The sequence below is a fragment of the Lepidochelys kempii genome, chromosome 3, assembly GCF_965140285.1.
Source record: "Lepidochelys kempii isolate rLepKem1 chromosome 3, rLepKem1.hap1, whole genome shotgun sequence".
NCBI lineage: Eukaryota > Metazoa > Chordata > Testudines > Cheloniidae > Lepidochelys > Lepidochelys kempii.
The window spans coordinates 98,537,150-98,560,217 of record NC_136382.1 but is presented as its reverse complement, the minus strand read 5'-3'; the positions used below and the strand labels follow the sequence as shown (position 1 = coordinate 98,560,217).

Genomic DNA, 23,068 nt, shown 5'->3' with positions numbered 1-23,068 from the left:
GTGTGCTCTTTGTGATGATAACTAATAGAGACAGCAGAGGAAATGCTTTCTTTATATGGATGATCAAATTTTTCAAGAACACTTTCCACTGAGGCAGTGGTAGATGTAGAAGCCAAAACTGCAAGTACATTTTGTGGACACTCTGCAACCTGGATAATAGTCTTTAGAGTGTCCTGTATGTCTTATCACTACGTACTCTCTGCCCAGGAATTGTACAATTGATTGTACCATGGAAGTCTTCTAGGACTATGAATAGCGTGGATATTGAATCAACAGAGGTGCTCTTAGAAGCAAGAATTAAATAAAAATAATCATGTTTCATGATCTTCCACAGCTGAAAAACTTCTCCTCCCCATGCCACCTCCTCCACTCTTTGTTGATTGCTAATGATTGCCTTGTTGGGACAGATCCTCAACTGGTGTAAATTAGCACAATTCCACTGAAGTTAAAACAGTTATGCTATTTTACACCAGCGGGGGATCTGGTTCAAAAAGTCTTATTTATATGGCAACTCTAAAGACAGGGATGTGCCATTTTTATTTGTGTGTAAAGCATGATGCACTCAAATGGTATGATTAAATAATCCCTACTAAAGTAAATGCTTTGCTTGGTGGCCCATGAGGATCAAGGAAAGTTTCCTCCTAGTATGAAAAGCCTTGTAGAAAACTAAGTATTAGGGTGTAAAAATAATAGTGGTGGGTCCCAGGGACTCAGCGGAGCATTGTGTGCTGTTCTTTTAAGAATACCATAGACAAGCTCGAGCTTGTTTCCAGTATTCCCAGATAGCCTGTTCCAAGGTCCATTTTTCTAGCGTGGCTCCCTGATGATCAAACTGTTAGGCTTGCGGGAAGGGACTTCTAAAGAGACTAGGGGTGAAATCCTCACCCCTGCTATGGCCTGGTAACACCAGACAATAGTGTCTATATGGCATAAAGGGGCCCTTAAAGTCTCTGTTCCAGCCAGGTTTTCTCCAAGAGTAGCTGAAGCACTCCTACATTATGATATGTATGTTAGTATAAATGTATACTGTTTTTGTTGTAAGAACCGGATGGAATGGCGGGGCTATATTTTCCTTTAAGGTTTGGAATTATACGGAAGAGGTCAGAATGGCAAAACTCTAGTGAGCCTGGTATGTTGCAGCAGAATTTGGTGGCCCCAGAAGACACTTCAGCAGTGGGGCTTGTGCAAGCTCTGTCTCAATCTCTCTCTGTGTTGAATTCTGACAAAAGTTTTAACAAGATGCTCCAGTTTGAAAGAGCACCCTGCTCTGGGAGTGTAACGGAAGCATTGTGAGGCTGTCTTGCAACGATTGCTTTGCAAGCTCAGGCATAGGGGGCATGCCAGAGATAGGAGTAGCATGTGAGGTGGGGCTACAGAATGCAGCACAGAATGTGGCGATTCGGAGGCAAAGCTGAAGTCCATAGGGAAGCGTGGGGAGGCTGCTGTAACTTAGACAGGCTCTCCAACGCTGGCTATTCCATCCCTCAGAAGAGACCAGTGTTGGGATGTTGCAAAGGTGGCTTAAAGCTACCAAAGCTCCCCTCCCCCTGGGCTGGGAGTTTGGTGGTGCAGCGCTGAGGATGCAGCACAGAATTTCACCGGAGGTGGTTTGACACCTTACTTGTAGAATCGTGTTCTGCAAACTGGATATATCACAGTTTCTGGGCAGTTATTTTCAGGGTAGCAATTTAAATTAGGGGAGCAGGCAACTGTCTTCTTTTCAGCTCTCAACTATTTGTCAGAGGATAAGTTCTGTTTCTCTCTCCCAGTTTTCTCTGTTGGTGTTATTTATCTTTAGGCTATGTGTACTCGACAGAGTTTTGTCTACAAAAGTTATGCCGCTTTAATTAAACCACTGTTGCCTGTCAATACTGTGCTTCTAGTGTTGCCAGAGTGCATCCATACTAGCAGCTCTCGTTTTGACACAGAGAGAAGTGCATTGTGCAACTCGTTGCAGGCTGCTTTGGGAAGGGTTTGCAATGCCTCATGGGGCAGGTGCAGTGTCACATGATGCAGGTTTCTCAGTCACATCATTCCATGGGTATCCTAGTAGATTGTCAGCCACTTTTCAACTGAAGTGGGGCGGGGCAGAGTGTGTGACAGGGTGTGTGTTTGTGGCGGGAGAGACAGACAGCGTGTGTGTTGGGGAAGCATGTGTTTTAGGGGAGAGCGTATTGGCATGCTGTCTCTTTAACTTTCGACAGCAGCTTGAGCAGTCTTCCTCTCTCCTCTCGCCAGCAGCAGCCTGCTCTGCCTGCCTGCCTGCCAGCGAGAGCAACATTACACATGAATGGTTCTGATTCCCCACAGCCGCCTCAGCTACTGCAAGCGGCATCATAGGCGGCGACTCCATGGGTGCTCCAGGGCTGGTGCATCCAGGGGGAAAAAATGAGTGGCTGCTTAGCACCCACCTGTAGCCAGCTCCTCCCTCTCCCTCCCCAGTGCCTCCCGCCCACCACGGAGGATCAGCTGATCAGTGGCGTGCAGGGGGTGCTGGGGGGGAGAGGGAGGAGCGGGGACAGGGTGTGCTTGCGGGAGGGGGTGGAACTGGGCGGAAAGAGGCAGGGCGGGGGCGGAAGAGGCGGCGTGGGGGTGGGGGCTTGGGGAAAGGGGTGGAGTAGGGGCAGGGCCTGGGCCAGAGCAGGGGTTGAGCAACCCCGGAGGAAGCTGGTGCCTGTGAGTGGCATCCTCAGCAGCTCTGTGAGCTCTCCCTGCTGAGGAATGTCAAAGCTTCCTGGAGCTTTTGAAAGAGGAGGGGCACATGCCTGCAGGGCAGCCAAATTCAAAACAGTGAGCAGAGGGTCACAGCGGGCATTGTGGGATACTGGGGGAGGCCAGTTATGTCGACATAACGAACGGCAGCGTCTGCACTGATGCTCTGTCGCTTTAACTTTGCCACAAAAAGTAAAATATGCCTTTCGGCGAGGCTCTATTTTGATGGCAAAATACCAAGTTTTGCCGCCAAAAGTAACTTTGTAGTGTGTACACCTCCACTGTTTTGTTGGCAAAAGTTGCCTTTTGCTGACAAAACTGTAGTGTAGACAAGGCCTTAGTAAAGCTGTCTTAGTAAAGTTGCCCTAACCTGGAGTCTGAGGTGGAATGATTTTGGCATACCCTGGGCCTGGCTATGATACCTCCTTAACATCTTCCTTTGCTACTCTTACACATGGTGAGTTTGTTCTTGGTCCCGATGAAATCAATTTAAGTCCATGGGGCTACTGTGTAAGTAAGTATTGATCCCCCTCAGAGAAGGTTTCAGAAGGAGGCTTACAGTGCACTGTGCAGACACTGAGGAAGAGGCAATCCCTTCCCCCAAAGAGTTTACAATAGTTGAAAGAAAGAAAGAAAGAAAGAAAGAAAGAAAGAAAGAAAGAAAAGTAGGATATGTAGTATAGCTGGTGTCACTGAAACTGAAAGCCCCTGGTCTGTAATGGCTGGCAAATGGAGAGGCTACGATTTGATCGTATTTTGATACAGTGGTTGCCATTAAATCTTGCTATCTACCAATAGTTACCTGCCTTACAATTTAGTGCTATTTTGGATACCACATTGATTTCCTGTTCTAAGGAAATGGAAAACCTGTGGCATGTGGAAAATGTTGATTATTGTAATGGAGTCCAGTGAATATGGAAAAACCTTCACTTAGGGCCACCTGCCATTATGCAACTTCTTGTCTCAAGTGATCGATCACTTTTAAATATTCTAAGGGTTTCCAGTACAAATTTGTTCAACTAAATTTCACTTCTGCTAGGTCTTTTTTTTTTTTTTTTTTTTTGCTGGTCCCTTTGGTGCTTAAGGCTTCACTCAACTGCACATATAAAAATCAAAGAGCACACTCTTCCTTATTGGCAGAATGGGTTTAATCAAATTAATTCATTGTATCTATTTTAATATGTTCTAAAAGATCTAATTTTACTAGGATTGGAAACTTTCTGAATTACAGTTTGGTTTCTAGCTCAACAGATTGAGTTAGATAGGATAGAGCATTCCTGCTTAAAAAAAATATGATTTTACTTAGACGTATAGTCTAATCTCAGATTAAGGAAATTTGCCTATATCAGAGTCATAATTAATATATGATTGTATGTAGCTAATTCATAAACAGACAGGAATAAGAGATGGGCACTAGCTGGAAGGTTCAAGGTGGCAGCTGTTCAGATCTGGGGTTTTGGTTTGGGATCATTGCTAGAATAAAAGATTGGAACATTTTGGACCAAGTTAATTTCTACAGTGGAAAGCTGTAGTGGTAAAATATTGTACTGCCATTTATTATTATAATAGTACCCAGAGTAGAGTTGCCGTGTGTCCAGTTTTAGACCAGAACACCCAGTCGAAAAGGGACTTTGGTTGCTCCAGTCAGCACTGCTGACTGGGCTGTTAAAAGTCTGGTCAGCAGTGCAGCAGGGTTGAGGCAGGCTCCCTGCCTGCCCTGGCTCCACGCAGCGCCTGGAAGCGGCCGGCATGTCCCTACAGCCCCTAGGCACAGGGGCAGCCTGGGAGCTCCGTGTGCTGCCCCTGCTCCAAGCACTGGCTCTGCAGCTCCCATTGACTGGGAACCACAGCCAATGGGAGCTGCAGGGGTAGCCCCTGCAGGTGGGGGCAGTGTGTGGAACCACCTGGCCATGCCTCTGCCTAGGAGCCAGACATGCCGGCAGCTTCTGGGAGCTGCCTGAGGTAAATGCTGCCTGGCCGGAGCCCGCACCCCTCCAACCCCCCCCCCCCCCCGCCGTAGCCTGGTGAAAATGAGTGAGTGTGGGGGAGAGTGAGCGACCGAGGGAAGGGGGATGGCATAAGAGGGAGGCAGTGCATTGGAGAAAGGGGCGGGGCATAGAGTGGGGTAAGAGTGTTTGGTTTTCTGCAATCAGAAAGTTGGCAACCCTAACCCAGAGGCCCATCTAAGATCAAGGTCTCGTGCTAAATTCTGTACAAACACCTGGTGAGAGACAGACCCGGCTCTGATGACTTTACAGTCTAAATAGGTGAGACAGCGAAAGGGTGGAAAAGGAAACAGAGATCAAATGATTTGCCCAAGGTCACTCAGCAGGTTAATGGCTGCAACAGGATTAGATCCCAGGTTCCAATCCGTGCTGTATCCATGGGCTCAAACTATGGCCAGGTCTACAGTACAGAGTTAAGTCAACATAAGGCAAATTACGTTGACCTAGCTCTGTAAGTGTCTGCACCAAAATGTGGCTCCCACCGATGTAACTCACCCACTACACCAACTTAATAACTCCAGCTCCCCGAGAGGGGTAACACTTAGGTCAACGCAGTATCAGTGTACACACTGCATTGCTTATGTTGACTGTTTCTGCTTTTCAGAAGCCATCCCACAGTGTCCCACATTGACAGTTAAATCAGTGCAAGTGATACATTGATGTAACCTACGTCAACTTAATTTTGTAGTGTAGACTTACCGTAAATGTTGGGACATGAATATTCCTCAGTCTTTGGGAAAGTTTAGATATGGATCCAAAATGCACAGCTTGTCCCTGAATCTGTCTAGAAACTGAATCCACAACAGCTACAATATAGTTAAATCATATGTTGATTAATGAGTTGGATAAATTCTGCCTGTGGAAGTGTGCATACTGCATGAGGATGCAATATGGGTCTAGTAAGCTGCTCAGTTACACGAGTAATGAGCTCAGTGTCAGTGCCTAGGTAGATTAGGTGAGGAGCATTATGCTGAAATAATCTTGTGAAATATTGTTAGTTCAGTGAATTATTGTTATTACTGGAAAATGAATCCGAATTGGTTGGAGATCTTCACTGAGAATTTCTTCACTCTATGGGGGAATTTCCACTGGTATAAAGCTGATGGTGTGCTCTCCCAGCTCCTACGCTGGAAATCCCCCTCCTCAATATAAGGGTATATATATAAGAATATATATAAGAATCCAATGCACAGCTACAGACTAGGGACCGAATGGCTAGGCAGCAGTTCTGCGGAAAAGGACCTAGGGGTGACAGTGGACGAGAAGCTGGATATGAGTCAGCAGTGTGCCCTTGTTGCCAAGAAGGCCAATGGCATTTTGGGATGTATAAGTAGGGGCATAGCGAGCAGATCGAGGGACGTGATCGTTCCCCTCTATTCGACATTGGTGAGGCCTCATCTGGAGTACTGTGTCCAGTTTTGGGCCCCACACTACAAGAAGGATGTGGATAAATTGGAGAGAGTCCAGCGAAGGGCAACAAAAATGATTAGGGGTCTAGAACACATGACTTATGAGGAGAGGCTGAGGGAGCTGGGATTGTTTAGTCTGCAGAAGAGAAGAATGAGGGGGGATTTGATAGCTGCTTTCAACTACCTGAGAGGGGGTTCCAAAGAGGATGGTTCTAGACTGTTCTCAATGGTAGCAGATGACAGAACGAGGAGTAATGGTCTCAAGTTGCAGTGGGGGAGGTTTAGGTTGGATATTAGGAAAAACTTTTTCACTAAGAGGGTGGTGAAACACTGGAATGCGTTACCTAGGGAGGTGGTAGAATCTCCTTCCTTAGAGGTTTTTAAGGTCAGGCTTGACAAAGCCCTGGCTGGGATGATTTAACTGGGAATTGGTCCTGCTTCGAGCAGGGGGTTGGACTAGATGACCTTCTGGGGTCCCTTCCAACCCTGATATTCTATGATTCTATTCTATGATTCTAAGGGCAGGGAGGGGACATAGTATAGAAAGAGATGGGATGTAAAGATGGAGCTAGGCTCAGCTGTGCCCAGTTCTTTTTTGGCATAAGGTCCCTGACACACCTTTCATCAGGTTATTAGTTAAAACTGCCCCCCCCCAAAAAAAAAACAAAAAAACCAACTTTTAACTTGTACTACATCCATGTGGCTGAGACTCAGGGAGTTGCAACCAGTCCCCTGATAGCACCCTGAGCTCAATGAGTTTAATGGGCAGCCAAAATGAATATGTTGATAAGGGAGGAATGTAGAGGTTGAGAGAGGGTGAAATTAAAAAAAAAAAGTTGGTAATGAGAAAAGAAGCAGTTGTGCTGGCAGTAGAACCCGCGTCTCCTGATTCCAAATCCTGTCCCCTATTCACTGGATCATACTTTCTCTGTGAACAATGGAGCAGACTGGCAGGTTTTTTTTGTACGAGCAGCCAGAAGACTAGGCTCTGATGGCGGGTATTTTCATAGATCTAAATGACATACAATTGCTAATGAGGCTAAGAGCTGAACAACGGTGCCTAAGCATGCAGTCTGACTCGTGCCTCTGGAAATTACATGTCAAAATCAGATAAACTACAGGAACCTCTTGGGGCTCTGCTTTTACTCTAGTGTAGCTCTGTTGATTTCTGTGGAGCTATACCAGCCTAAATCTGGAGTAATACAGCAGAGAATCAGGCCCTTGATTTTGTTCTTTGATATCTTCCAGTTAAGTAGAGCAGTAGCCAGATAATTAGTAAAACAAAGCAGAAAGATATTGGGTGATCATAGAAAGTGCCAGTCAGATACATTTCTAATAAAAGAAATGTAAAATATATGTATATGTATGTACACACCCACATATCTTTTTTTTTTTTTTTTGTAATTTCCAGAATCTAAGAGAAGAAAAAACTTGCTGTTTCCTGTCATATTTAGTGCACTGTTTCAGTCTGGGTCTTTATTTTTATCATTGGCAAGATGAAAGCAGCTATTTGAAGCAAAGGGTGTATAATGCTATGGAAGACAACTGAGTGTATTCATAAAATGTACTCAGCAGAGAGCCTATCGCAGTATCTTTCCTCTCTTCTGTGCTACTGCAGAGCTAAAAGTGATTGATAATAATCGTAGTTACTGTACAATTTGGCTAGGATTTTATAGTTGCAGCCATGGCATTGATCTGCAGTTGAATGAGATAATGCTTGTATGCTCCCTTTCTAACCTGCCAAGAGTGATGTACTATTTGTATCTGTAGAGTCATATAAAATGAATACTTGCTTGAATCCAGATTTTAACAGAGAGGTTTCATATAGTTATATTCCTACTCATTTCAAAGAACATACTTAATTTTTTAAGGGAAATACAGTGAGATACATTAATCTAGGTGCAATTTTAACAGTATTACTTTTACCAATATTACATGCTGCAGCATCTACTTTTTCACCCGTTTAATACTGCACAAAACTTTTGTTAAAATATGCAAAACTTTGGAAAGATGGCATTACTGATGTTGATGTGCTAATTCCTGTGAGGAAATGCCTATGAAACATTTTATAAAATAAAACATTGTCAGTCAAGTAGTCAGAAACAGCAAAAGAAACAGTAGTTTGAAATACAAGATAGTTTCTTCCTGCTTCTTGTAGCATGGATCAAAATTAACACTGTTCTAGCACAACTTGGAGCCAGGCAAGTTCAGTTTTGGGCTCAACAAACTTATTAAGATAGGTACAAACCTTCCATGTACTTTTTTCCTGTCTAGATTAGAGAGGAACAGCGGAAAGAAGATTAGGGGAAAGGTTTGCCTGAAACCAGGAAGTCTGATTGCTAGAGTTTTCTTACGCAATCAACTAAACATGCAATTCTTGTTGAAAAAACAGTACAACTTGCCATTTTTCTCTGAGGTTTTTAGGTTTCTAGAAGCCCCAAAACTCAATATGAAACCAGGGAGTTATGAAACCAGATAGATCACACACACCGGAAAGGTTTGCTGGAACCTGTGAACACTGAAGCTGACTGGTTTCACCTAGCTCTACTTGAAAAAGTGAGCTCCTACCCCACATTTGGTCAGATTCTCATTTACACTAAGGCTTCTTTACACCATTCTGTCACTACAAAGGGGCCTTAAAATGAGATTCATTACTATTACAATCACATTAAGGTCCCTTTACACTGCCACAGTGGTGTAAAATGGCCTAGTGTAAATAAGAATCAGGCCCATTATAGAAATGACCATGTAGATTGGGATCCCAGCTGGCATGCTGGTAAAAAAACAAACAAACAAACAACCCTGAGTGGATAGGGAAATTCTCACCTGGGAAGAGGCATTGTGGGGAAGCTAGGAGTGCCTGAGCTACAGCTATTCTGTGCACAAAGAAATTACTTTGATTTCCAAGGTTATCAATCAAGCACCTAACATTAGCACAATCTGGGGATTCAGGTGACTCAGGAAGAAATAGCACAGATGTGGAGGCTTTCACCTCTAAATCACTGGTATGAATCTAGCTCAGGTCAGAAACATCTGAAACTCATTACTATTCCACATGCTATCTGGTGACTTGTGTGAAATGAGTTAGTAATTTCAGTCCAGTTCCTGGCAGACAAGGTATCTTCATCACAGAAACTATCTTCACATATGGCACTTCTGGCAGTATTATTGGCAGTCCCAGTAGAGAAGACAATTACTGCAGATGAGGGTGACCTGGGGTTATTCTTTGTGTGTGTTATTAAGCAATGGCAGGGCACCCAGAGCATTTAGGTAGGTGCTAATGTGTTGTTTTGTACATAAAAATAACTAAATTTGCAAATATGCCAGTGATTTAACAGTGAAAAGCTCTACATTCTACTTCCATTCTCCTAAGCCATATAATGAATGTTTTGAAGAAGCAAGTATATAGAGGATACTGATTTTTAAATTTTATTTATTATTTATATTTGGTAGTATCCACAAGCACTGACATCACTTTTTTGTGAGAAAATTCCGTTCCTGGCCTGAAAACTTTACAATCTAAGATTTTCACAGAGGTAAATGATCAGATTATGATTTCCAAATGCAATATTCCAGGACTTGAGTATCTGATATATTATTTGGCTTTGTCAGTGTTACACTAGTCGATGATGATGATGTTTAGTTAGTTCCAACACTGCGCTCTGCCCTGGAAAGCTTACAGTCTAAGGTCCTGATCTGGCCAGCTCTTATGCACATGCTATTGAGTAGTTCCATTGGCTTCCCACAGTAGTAAAGAAAAGCACAAACACAACTGTTGGCAGGATCAGGGCTTCAGGCTCTAATCCTGCAAACCTGCAGGCTTGTTTGTCCTAATCATATTGCTCAGTGCTGGGAAAAATTTCACTCACTGTGTGACACTGGTCAACCTAAGCCCCACTGTAGACTAAGGTAGGTGGATAGAAGAATTCTTCTGTTGACCTAGCTACTACCTCTTGGAGAGATGGATTACTAACATTAATGGAAAACCCTGTTCAGTTGATGTAGGAAACATCTACACTACAGCTTTACGGTGGTATCCACAGTAGCATAGACACACCCTTATGCATGTGCATTACTTTACTCCCACGAGTTAGTCCTCTTGGCTTGAGTGGGGGCTAATCACATGTGTAGAGTTTAACATGGAGATAAGTGTTTGTAAGGTCAGCGCCTGAAAGATAGACACAGAGAAGAAGGGATTCATAGGAAATCCAGAGGTGGGGATGATTTAGAGGGTTTTTTTTTTCTTTTCCACAATAATTTTTTAAAAAACCTTACTTCTAATGGGCATAGTGGAATGAAAATATCTATATACACATATATCTGTATGGGAAGGCAAATAAATATAGAGATTCAATTGTTACAAAAAGAACAGTGTGACTACGCTAGAAATATATTTTACTAATAAAATGACCCATTCCTCCCGCTCCTCTCCCCCTTTGCCCGGCTGTTCCATTCCTCACTGTGGCCTGGAGAGCAGATGATTTTGAAAAACCAAGGGCCAGATTCTGAACTCCAGGTAAGCTGGAGTAACTCCAGAATAACTCCCCTGACCTGTGGGGGATTACTGCAAATTTATTCTGGTGTACCTGAGACCAGAATCTGGTCTAAAGTATTTAATTCCTACCATTGTGGTGTCCTGCTGCTTTACTGAGGCTGCTGTCTGCCACACACAGCACTTTCTATCATTCAGTAAGAGCAAGCACAGTGTGGGCTCTGAAGCTGGACTAGCATCTTAATGTTAGTAAGGACAGCACGGCGATAAGGACTTGAAAACAATTTATTTTTAAAATCTTGCTTCCTCTTTCTCCCCCCAAGTCACAGGTAGAGGAAGTTGTATAGGATGTGTGAGGGCTCTGGAGGAACCAGCACAAGGTGTGAAGAGGATGGAGTGTGGAGTAGATCTGAGGATCTGAGAGGAAACAGCTGGAACGGTGAGGGGCAGGTTGGGGGATCTGATCAGAGGTTCCAGCTCAGTAAGGCAGCAGCAAAAAGACTGGGCAAAGAAAGTAATCAGTTATGAGGCTTAGGAGGGCAGGAGAAGCTGGCTAGGGATATGGTATCAAAGTCACTTTCCCACGCACCAAACAGGAAGTTCACATTCACTTTGGCTGAATTCAATGGGAAATGTGCAGGCTCAGCACCTCTGGCAGTAAGTCAATGTGATGTGCAGGGCCGGATTTACATCTTGTGTGCCCGCAGACACAGCATCTTCAGTGACTCCTTGCCTAGAGCTGACCTTCGTGTTTTCCATAAAAAATGAAACTTTGAACCCACGTTTAGGTTTTAGGCACCCCTGGAACGCTGGCACCCCAAGGCACCTGCCTACTGTGCCTAATTGGAAATCTGGCCATGGTGATGTGGCAGAATGAGCACTGAGTTGGAAGCCGGGAACCCCCAAATTTGAATCCTGCTGCCACTGACTCACTGTTGGAGGCCTTGCAGAACAATCTGTTTCAGTTCACTGGGCATCTGTAAGATGAAGACCTAGTATTTACCCACTTAACCCCCAGGAGTGTTGTGAAGATTAATTGGTTTCAGTCTTACAGTGTGTTGAACATATGAAGTGCTATATAAATGCTAAGTATCTGAAAAATCAGCTTAGATGTCTCAAGATGAGTGCCTGATCTTGATTAAAACAAATGTTGGTGGGTGCACAGTTTGTGTTATGGTAAAGGCATGCTCAGGTACATTCTCTGCTTTGCTGTGATGTTGCTACAGGATACAATGAGTATTTCTCCAAACTGCAGGGGATGTTTGAACAATTCAGTACTATTAAGCTATACAATATAATTTTAAAGGATCCATTTGGATTTGTACAAATAATGCCAAAGTTTTAACTCTGATTGTCCTGAGTCTTTTAAATACAATGTCATCACAACCCAAGTCACTCAGGGCTACCCTAGATCACTTTCTGTTCTGTTGTGACAAACATAAGGCCCAGGAAAAAATGGCAGGAGTGAGGAGCAGATGTCCCTTTTATCACACTGCCATCCATAGATTTTTTTACCCTTTGGAGGCAGAGTTTCATTTCAAAAGGCACCAAGTTCTACTCAGCACTATTTCGGAACAGACCCTGAAAACAGGGGCTCCATTCCCACTCGGAAGTGTAATGAAATGGGTAAATACATTCCTTGAGCAGTGAATGAGTCCAGAGACGGGTGCTGGAATTCTGAGCTAGCAATGGATTCTGCAGGAACTTTGGAACTGTGCACACTTGCATGTTTTTTATTGATGCAACATATTTCATGACAAAAATCTGTTGAATATTTACCCCCGTGGTCCCCAAAATTTTTACAGTCGTGCCCTCCCCATCTTTGTCCACCGCCTCCCCCAGGAGCTGAGGCCAGGAATAGGCCCACAGCTTGGAGGGGGGGGGGGGGAGCGGGGGCAGGGGAGCTAGGACAGAGGCAAATGGGCCAAGGCTGGGTCTGGGGCCGGAAATGGAGCCGCAGCTGGGGGCCAAGGGTGGGGACAGGGATGCAGCCAGACTGGGAGCAGAGCCATGGCCAGGAGGCTGCAGCCTGGGGTGGGGCTGGGGCTGTCAAGCCCAGGCCGGGAGTGGAGTCATGGCCAGGGGCTGGGGCTGATGCTGGGGCCAGGAGCCGAGCTTGGAGCAGAGCAGGGCTGGGTGGCACTCCTTCCTCACTCCCCGTGGGGGCTGGCCTCCCCCACTCCTGAATGTTCAAGGCACACCCCACAGTTTGGGGACCTCTGATTTATCCTTCCTGTGGAAATGATCCGTGAAGGGCAAAAGTATTTAAATATGTACTTAAAACCCTTGTGAAATTTCACTGAAAAAGCCTTACTGTGCATGAGCAATAGCCTCTTTTTAAAGGTTATTCTATTGGATGGTTTCCTTCTTCCTCTCACACTCCCACATCCCTCCCCACCAAAATGTATTATATCTTGGTCTGCTCAGTTTCCAGACATCAGTTTTTCATTGTTCACCATTGCACCAAATCACAGCTGTATCTGGTGAAGAACATCGCCCCCTCCATTTCAAACTTCAACAATTGTTTTTATTGTGCTTTGGGGAGGGCAGGAAGGATTTGGGGCAGAAAAACATCTCTGTTAGAATGAGACCCTTTATGGCACGTTTTTGCCTGTGGTGAATTTTGCCGCCGAGTTATAAGCCATTGAAATAAGAAGTTTAAAAAGGAAACGCTTAACTGGAGTTTTTTGAATGCATCGCATAAGACAGGGAAGAGAGCCATCTAGTGGCTTCTTAACATTCCTTCCTTCCTGTGTTTCCCCTTTTGGTAAAGATATTAGTTTCCTCTGTTCTTAAAGGAGTGCCTTTTTCCTGTGCCAGTTATTCTTTTTCAGATAACAAATGAGCATATTTACGCAAGTTCACAGATTTTTTAACCCACCTCGTCACTCTGCTTATTGTGAGAAACTCTGAATGTTCAACATTCCTCTCCATTTCTCAAAGGGCTTGTCTCAGTTACATTCACTTTTTTTGTTTTATTTTTGTAGCAATGGGAATAACCATAATATTGTCTTCTGGGTCTCTCTTGTTACTGGAAACAATTTGCAGTCAAGGCCTGAATAAGGTTATACCAGATCTACTGTTGCCTGGTGGAAATTTGTTGCTTTATTTATTTTTAACTCTAAGAAAATGCTTAGTGTTTTCTGTCCATAACCCATTATGACTTTGTATTGCATTCCATTTTTATTTCCTGCAACACTCCACTTGTCCTGGTCCTGGGCTTCTACTGAAAATAAGTGTGAAATTGATCATGGTTTTATGGCATGGATATGTGTGACAGTATATTGTAATAGAGGTTAGAGGGAGAATTTGAACTCAAGTTGCCATATGTGAAAGCCCAGAACTTTAACCAAATGGGCCATCTAACTTTTGGAGTGAAGTGGCTGAGAGTCTATCATAACTTTGCTCCTGTCTCTCCAGGCTCTCAGCTTTGACCTTTTGTTGAACCTCCTCTTTAGGCCTATATTCAACTATAATTTATAATTTGCAAGTTCTGCAGGCAAATAAGAACTCTGAAGTTCTGCTCTTTTGTATGTTTATGAGAAACCTGTTTATTGTCCATGGCCTTTCTGAAGAATCTTTTAAGTAGCTTTGTTCCTTTTTCAGGCTGCCCAAAGAACTTTTGAAATAAAGGCTTGTTGTCATGTGTTAGAATTTGTGTGTTTAGGGAGACAGTTACAATTCTTGACTACAAAATCAGGGCCTCTTGTCAGTATCCATAACTGTAGATACACTCTGCCCTTGAAAAAATTATGTTAGCATGCAAGATAACTTGGCTTGCCGATGGATCATTCAAGAAGGCTGCCTTGGGATACAAGTCACAATCAAAAGGTAATTGTTTCTTTCCAAATGGAATAAATCAGTCCTGATCTTCTGCTGTTATATTTCAAGTTTCCTATGAGCTCTCACCATTTCCAATTGTGTTATCCCCTTTATTTGAATCTGTCCTTTTGCCAGGTGTCACTTTTAAACACTCCGTTCCCTTATTCCTTGGCATGCAGTAAGCTAAATTTTGTTATTATGTATGCTGGTGTAAATCTGGAGCAATTCAGTTGAAACAAATGGAATTACTCCAAATTTGCAGCCCTTGTCAATGGGATTAGAATTTGGTCTGGTGGATCAGTATGGTATTTTGATTTGATTCTGATATCACTTACGCTGGTTTTAACATTGGTGTGAGATCAGAATCAAGACCTATGGCTCTACACTATAGCTATAAGAGAAATGTGGTGGCTGGAGTGAAATGATCCCTGTATAGTTTAATTCTAGAAAGGGCTCTGAGGATTGTGAAAGGCCCTGTATAAGAAAACAAAACAAAAAGATAATTCTTTATCTAAGTTAGACTGCTCTTTTTCTTTAAAAATACTTTCCTAAATACTGAAAACTAAGTTCAAAAGTGTAGGCTTACTTTCAGTCAGGTTTAGGCTTAGCTATGGGTACACTGCTGTACTTATCTGTTGCAGAATCTTTCTTTGCTGCTTGTGTCAATAAACTGCTACTTCTGTTTGAAAAGAGTGAGGTGCCTGTGGATTTCAAAATAATTTCCCACAGTGTTATGGTATTGGTATGTGTTTACTACCGAAAAGGGTATCTGCAGCAATTAAGTGTTTTACAGATGGATGTATAGTATTGTATATACCAAAGCGAAGAAATATCTCTATAGTTTTAGCCTGAGTTTCTGAAGACAGTATAATGTGCCATTCCAAGTCTTTAAAGATTACAGTAAAAGATTTATGATCTATATCTTATAGCATGTGTGACTCATAATAAACGTCCTCCAAAGGTGTAGTGCCATGTCCAGCAGTGATTGCTCCAATAAATGGGTCTCCCTCTGCAATACAGTCCTTTGTAACCATATAACAGCTTTACTTTCTGTCTGGAAAGGCACAGTTTTGTCAAAATGTTTTATGCCACTACATCACTCTCAACATTTCCAGAAAGCACGGCAGTTGTTGGTTTCATATTTACTCCCACGTTTTAATATGACACAGCATCATAGCTTTTCTCCTTTTTATTCCGAGCCTACTTAGAATCATAGAATGTCAGGGTAGGAAGGGACCTCAGGAGGTCATCTAGTCCAACGCCCTGCTCAAAGCAGGACCAGTCCCCAATGATTGCCCCAGATCCCTAAATGGCCCCCTCAAGGATTGAACTCACAACCCTGGGTTTAGCAGGCCAATGCTCAAACCACTGAGCTATTCATTGTTGAGACTTAAAATAAATGAATACATAAATAAATAATAAAACCAGTAGCTTATTCTGGATATAAATGGGAAAATTTCATAAACGTTGCAATGCATCAAATTACAGAATTCTTATCACACTTATTTAGAGAGCATCCCCTCCTTACTGTAGCCACATTTGGGAGGTTTTTGTACTTGTTTCAGTGGTCACAGCTATTATTTTTGGAACTGTCTCTCTTGCTTAGTCTTTCAATATAAGAACACTCGGGTTATCTGCAGAGCCATTTTTCTGGGTGTCATATAACTGTAGCTATAGATTCCAGTGAAGAACCCTGCTGTCTCAAGTGTGTGAGATCTATCGAGTGTCTACAATAGTTTTTGGGTGGTTTCTTTCACAAGAGTTCAGGGGTCCTATGCCCGGCATAACATTACTGCCCATCTCTGCTGATGGCAGCTTTGGGTGGGAATGGCCTAAATAGGCCAGGAAAGGTAGTCTTGTGGTCGAAGCACAGGCTGGAGTGAAGAAATCTTGGTTCTTTTCCCAGTTCTGCCACACACTTCCTGTGTGACACCGAAGTACTATAGTTTCCCCAGGTGTAAAATCAGGGTGGTAATATATGCCCACATCACAGGGATATCAAGATGTTTTATTCATTACTGATTTTAAAGCACAATCAGTGCCTTGTGTTAAAGACACAGCATTCTGAATATTATTTATTATTATTTATTCAATATTGTTCAGTAGAATAGTAAATGTTTCTGTATGGCTGGGTAAGCGAGTGTGCACATGCACACTGTGTGCTAAGCTCAGTATGCAGTTGTCAGGTAAAATTTGCTTTGGTCACTTTTAGCCTCCTTTATTATTTCAATGTCTTATATTTTATGCCTTACAGATAAGTTCTGTGCAGATTTACAACTTCTGAAGAATGCTGCAGCCTCAGTTTGTACTAAAATGATGCATCCCCAGTACTTTGATCCTTGCATTCGCCCCCAAAGACATTTTGTATTTGCTTTACTATAACCCACCTTACTTCCTGAGGCATTACGTAGTTACCTTACCTTTATGGCTTTGTACCTTTTCTTCTAAAGGTTGAGTCGTAGTAGAGGTTTTTTGGGCAATTCTTAACTACTGAGGTAAATTTTTCTGGTCACAAGCTTTTAGTTGTTATAATGGTCAGATATGAAATTCCCTCTATTTACTGGTCTGTGATCCTTTTTAACAAATTTCCATGGTCCAAATCCTGAAGATTTTAACTCAGTCCTTCCTGTGGCAGAATGCTCACTGAAGACAATTGGCAATTCGTGGCTCGGTTGAAGTCCAATGGCAGAGCTCCCATTGACTTCAGTAGAACCAAGAGTTCATCTAATTGGAATTCTTCTTCAGAGGTGTCTGAGTAATACTGAATTAGAACAACAGGATTTGACCCTAGATGTTTAGTTTTCAGAGTAACAGCCGTGTTAGTCTGTGTTAGTCTGTATTCGCAAAAAGAAAAGGAGTACTTGTGGCACCTTAGAGACTAACCAATTTATTTGAGCATAAGATGAAGTGAGCTGTAGCTCATGAAAGCTTATGCTCAAATAAATTGGTTAGTCTCTAAGGTGCCACAAGTACTCCTTTTCTTTTAGATGTTTAGTGTAGTTATAAGGTGTATTTTTAAGTATTCTGTAAATCTACTACATGTGTATATTACAATGAGGGATGCTAGTGTGCTACAGATTTCAATCTAAACTGAAGTGAAAATCTAATTTGTGTAACCTGGTTTCTTCTTAAATGTCTGAGCTCTGTCTATTTTAATGTATTTGCAAAGTGCCTTGGGGAACCATTGCAAAGAAGTGGCTCTAAAAGAGTGGTACAGTAGATTGATAAGATTATTGCAAGTGTTAATCATATGCTTCAGAATTGTGGGATTTCCCCTTGCATGGCTATTTTTGATGTCTAGACTTGTTTTCAGGTTATTTTGGACAACACAAAATAAAGACTATGAGTGTAACACATTGTGTTAATTACTAGGATTAACATATAAAAAATGAAATCTAAATAGAAAAGAATAAAAGACAAAGATATTTTAAAAATATGTTCTTATTATTCCTGTTAGTTACATAGTATGTTCTCAGGTTTTTCTTAATTTTGTAAACCCCGAGGAAAAGATTGGTTAAAACTTATTTCTGTGCTGAAATGTCCCCAACCATCTGGGCTCTGAGGACAACCTGCGCGTAAATTGATCTCCACTTATTTTTTTTCCTTTATCATTCACCGTTAATGTAAACTATGCATTTATGGAGGCTGTGACAAGTTTATTGAAAGTTTTGTACATTTCTGTTTTGAAATGTGTTAATTTTTGTCCTGGCTAAAATTTGGACATTTCTTAAAACTTTTATTAATATGGTCAGGACAGACTGGTGTCACGTTGGTGATACATGTAGGTCTGGTGCAATACAAAGGAGGAAGAAGAGATCTCATGTTTGAAGAAGGGGCCCATAGTTTGCTGGTGTGAAATGGCAGAGCTCTGTTAACTTCACTGGAGCTATGCCACTATCCACTAGCGGAGAATATAGCTCAGTGATTACAGTATATGTTTCACTGTTTTTTTCTTCATTGCTGTTAAGTATTTCTTCTGACAATTCTGTCCTCTTTGTAATGTGTTCAGCTGTATTTCTCTTTCCACAAATCCCTGAGATCCTTGTGAATTTTACCACTGCTACAAGCTTTGCTTGATATCATAGTTCTTTCACAATCATGAACTGTACTGCATAACATTGTACAAGTTGTACTACACAACCTTGTATAGAATCTTGTGATGCAGTGAACCCCTGCTGATGTATCTTCTAGTGCAGGGGTGGCCAACCTGAGCCTGAGAAGGAGCCAGAATTTACCAATGTACATTGCCAAAAAGCCACAGTAATAAGTCAGCAGGCCCCCATCAGCTCCCCACCACCCACTGCCAGCATCTCCCGCCCACTGGCAGCCACACCGATCAGCGCCTCCCTCTCCCTCCCTGCACCTCCTGATCAGCTATTTTGTGGCATGCAGGAGGCTTGGTGGGGAGGGGGAAGAGGAGGAGGAGGAGCGAGGGCACGGCAAGCTCAGAGGAGGGGGTGGGAAGGGGTGGAGTGAGGGCAGGGCCCATGGCAGAGCCAGGCGTTAAGCAGTGAGCACCCCCAGGCACATTGGAAAGTTGGCACCTGTAGCTCTAGCCCTGGAGTCGGTGCCTGGACAAGGAGCCTCATATTAATGTCTGAAGAGCCGCGTGTGGCCATAGGTTGGCCACCCCTGTTCTAGTGTTTGTTTCAGAAAATACAACTATAGGTAAGCCCAAGAAAGTGTTAACTGTTTTTTATCTCTCATTATATGCTCTGATATTACAATATTTTCATTGTTGTTGCAGTTAGGATTAATTTTACCCATATGTGTGGTACAAGATTGATCTGATGCAGAAGGGCTACACTTCTTGCACAAGTAGATAGATTTTGATCATTAGCTCTTATTCGCTAGTCTGCATCTCAGCTGTTCTGTTTTGAATTGATTGGCATTTCAGTTATACATATTTATACTTTATAAAATGGTGACTGTGGTTAGGCAGAACTTACATGCAATTACAAAGTAAATACATTACAGTTATGGTTTTGATAACTTATTCATATTATCAAGTTATCAAAACCATAACTGTAATGTATTTACACTAGAATTGCATGTAAGTACTGCCTAACCACAGTCACCATTCTATAAGTATTAATATATATAATTAAAATGCCAGACGTTTGTGTGTGTGTGTGGTATTTGTCATGTACTGTATCATAAAACTCATTGAATTAATTAGCAATACAGTAAGAACAACTGACTAAAAAGAAAGATATTTGAAAAGAAACAGATAAGGAAATCTCTCTCTCTCAGACACACACACATGAGAGAGAGAAAGGCTATGAAATATGTCTTAAAGGTAATTTTCTGTACCTAGAATATCTTCTCATTCTAGTCATGTTACTTTGTGGAATACATGCCTCCAAGGCGAGCATTGCAGTTATTTATAACTTACTTTAACGAACAGTAGATTCATGTTCTAAATCCACAGAAATGACCTCAAGTATGACTGATGCGCTCCCTTGTCACATTTGTGAAAAGTATCTAGTTTGGACTAACAATGCAGACAAGAAATCAATCATGCTGTTCTATGTAATTTCAGAATCTCTATGTAGACACCACTAAGAAACCGTGCTCAGACCAAGCTACTGCTGTTTCAGAATTACAAGTTAGTTGTCAGAATGATTTAGTGCACTGGGAGAATGAGGACGACGTGACTGGGACAGCAACATTACTGGACACCAGTGTGATTAAAGGTCAGTTAAGCTTTATGATTTGAGTTATTAATATAACAGCACTGAACCTCAGCCCTGATAAATGCTTGACGTGCGGAAGTATTTTGCATGATTCAGTTGGAACCTGTGGATCAGTCAAAGGAGACAAAATGTGAACCTCTCTTTTCTTCCTGAATAAATGCCATAAGGCAAACTCTCAGCAGCAGCATGGTATTAAACTCAGTTTGACACTGCAGCATGAATATTCAGTGGTTCTCAGGAGCAGGCCTGCGTGGAGAAGATGCTGCATTCATTTACAGTCAATCTTTTTAAAAGACTGATGATTCAGCCCTTGTCAAGGTTCCTCCCCCACTCTGAACTCTAAGGTACAGATGTGGGGACCTGCATGAAAAACCTCCTAAGCTTATCTTTACCAGCTTAGGTCAAAACTTCCCCAAGGTACAAAATATTCCACCCTTTGTCCTTGGATTGGCCGCTACCACCACCAAACTAATACTGGTTACTGGGGAAAAGCTGTTTGGACGCGTCTTTCCCCCCAAAATACTTCCCAAAACCTTGCACCCCACTTCCTGGACAAGGTTTGGTAAAAAGCCTCACCAATTTGCCTAGGTGACTACAGACCCAGACCCTTGGATCTTAAGAACAATGAACAATCCTCCCAACACTTGCACCCCCCCTTTCCTGGGAAATGTTAGATAAAAAGCCTCACCAATTTGCATAGGTGACCACAGACCCAAACCCTTGGATCTGAGAACAATGAAAAAGCATTCAGTTTTCTTACAAGAAGACTTTTAATAAAAATAGAAGTAAATAGAAATAAAGAAATCCCCCCTGTAAAATCAGGATGGTAGATACCTTACAGGGTAATTAGATTCAAAAACATAGAGAACCCCTCTAGGCAAAACCTTAAGTTACAAAAAAGATACACAGACAGAAATAGTTATTCTGTTCAGCACAGTTCTTTTCTCAGCCATTTAAAGAAATCATAATCTAACACGTACCTACCTAGATTACTTACTAAAAGTTCTAAGACTCCATTCCTGCTCTATCCCCGGCAAAGACAGAATATAGACAGACACACAGACCCTTTGTTTCTTTCCCTCCTCCCAGCTTTTGAAAGTATCTTGTCTCCTCATTGGTCATTTTGGTCAGGTGCCAGCGAGGTTACCTTTAGCTTCTTAACCGTTTACAGGTGAGAGGAGCTTTCCCCTGGCCAGGAGGGATTTCAAAGGGGTTTACCCTTCCCTTTATATTTATGACAGCCCTGTTGGCAAAGCTGAACGAGTGAGTTGTGTAAAAATATTAAGATGTCTCAAGTCACATTTTTAAATTTCTAAGAAAAAATTGAACTGAGAAAATTAATTGGCTTTTATTTATTTATACTTTTTATGTACTGTGTGCTAGGATTTCCTCTATATTTTCACCATCTGTTTTGGAGTTCTATTTTTTTTCTTTCAGAGCATGTTAAAGCTGAAAAGCTACATGACATGGGGCCTGATCCAAAACCTATGACGTCAATGGAATAACTGCCATTGATTTCAATAGGGTTTGGATCAGGCTCATGGCCCATCTTAATGGTCCACCCATCATATCTATCTGATAATGGGACTTCCACATGTAGTGTGTGCAGGACTGGGCCCTGGATGTCTATCTGCATGCAATCAGTTGAGTGGTTTCTGCTAGTAATATAAAAACATCACATAAAGATTTTCTTTATTGCCTTGTCATTGAATGTGTGTGACTCCCAACTATGAAATTCAGGACATTACTTTGAAAACCTTGCATATTGCAACTCCTCCAAAAATAACATAGTGTTCATAAAAAGGGATTCATTATTAATGCTCTGAAAGTAATTTGTTTGAGGGGAGAATTTCAAAGGCACAAGGGGCACCTAACTCCTGTTGAAAGATAATAGGAGTTTGTCACCTAGCTCCCATTTGTGCTGTCACAGTCCAGGGCAGCTGCACCTCTTTCCCCCTGAAGGTCCAGCAACGGCACTTTCTCTAGGCTTCCAGCTCCTCAGCCATCACCTCTCTTGGATGGAGACCCACGTCTCTCTCCTTCCTGATTGGGATATTTCTAGGCTGCACAGTTCCCTGTCTACACTGCGAATTCCTCAGCAAAATCAGACTGCCTAAGCAGGCCTTCTTTGTCTTCTCAGAGGCTATAAACAGTACAATTGCCCATAGGTATAAGTTACCACACAGCTTTCTCAACAAGCACATTTATTCTTAAGGGAAAAGCACTACAGAGAAAACATATTGAAAACAATAAAAGAACATACACACATGCTAATAACCTTACCAGAGATCCTCCCACATTCCAGCAAGAGCTCTGGCTGGTGAACAGTCCTCCTTCAAACCCTGGCGAGGGTTTTTCTGAGGTTACCAGTCTGTAACCGTTTTGGCTCAGAACAAGCACTTAAGAATCGATGAATTGCTCCTTTATGCTGTTTGATCCTGGGAGCAGGTAATTCATAGACAAAGGTCCCCTCCCAGGGCAAAGCTTCAAAAGATCATATATGGGGGAGGGGGGTGAGGCGGCATTTGCATTCCCCACCTCCCATGTATTTCCTAGGAAACCTACTCAACTAACAGTTAATTCTTATCTTTGCCCATTGATTAAAAGAGTCCTTTGAAGCTCATAACACTTCCCCAGGTTTAGGTTAGTCATGTCTCCTAGACAAGATACATAGAAACATTTGCATTTTAATACAATGAGCTCCTAAAATACTTAACCTTAATTTTGATATGGTTTAACTTAATTCAATAAGGTTTATCCAGGATATTGCAGGAAATTGACATGCCTGTCACATGTGCCTTTGAAAATCTCCCCCACATTGGTATTTTTTGTCGAGTGAATGTGTTTGGTGGCTGCAAAAGAGGAAGGTTCCAGATTGTCAGGTCTGGAAAATTAAGTCCTCTGTTTAGTCCCCACAACAGATATAATTAG

The 23,068-nt window shown here is 42.3% G+C and overlaps 1 protein-coding gene across 1 annotated transcript in view; it reads left to right on the top strand.

Moving 5' to 3' along the window:
* The window catches only part of THEMIS (thymocyte selection associated), a 112,159-nt gene that overhangs the window by 67,485 nt on the left and 21,606 nt on the right, over window positions 1-23,068 (top strand). Inside the window, exon 5 of the mRNA XM_073335191.1 lies at window positions 19,984-20,137. Coding sequence (XP_073191292.1) covers window positions 19,984-20,137 — 154 coding nt within the window. The remainder of the gene's footprint in view (window positions 1-19,983; window positions 20,138-23,068) is intronic.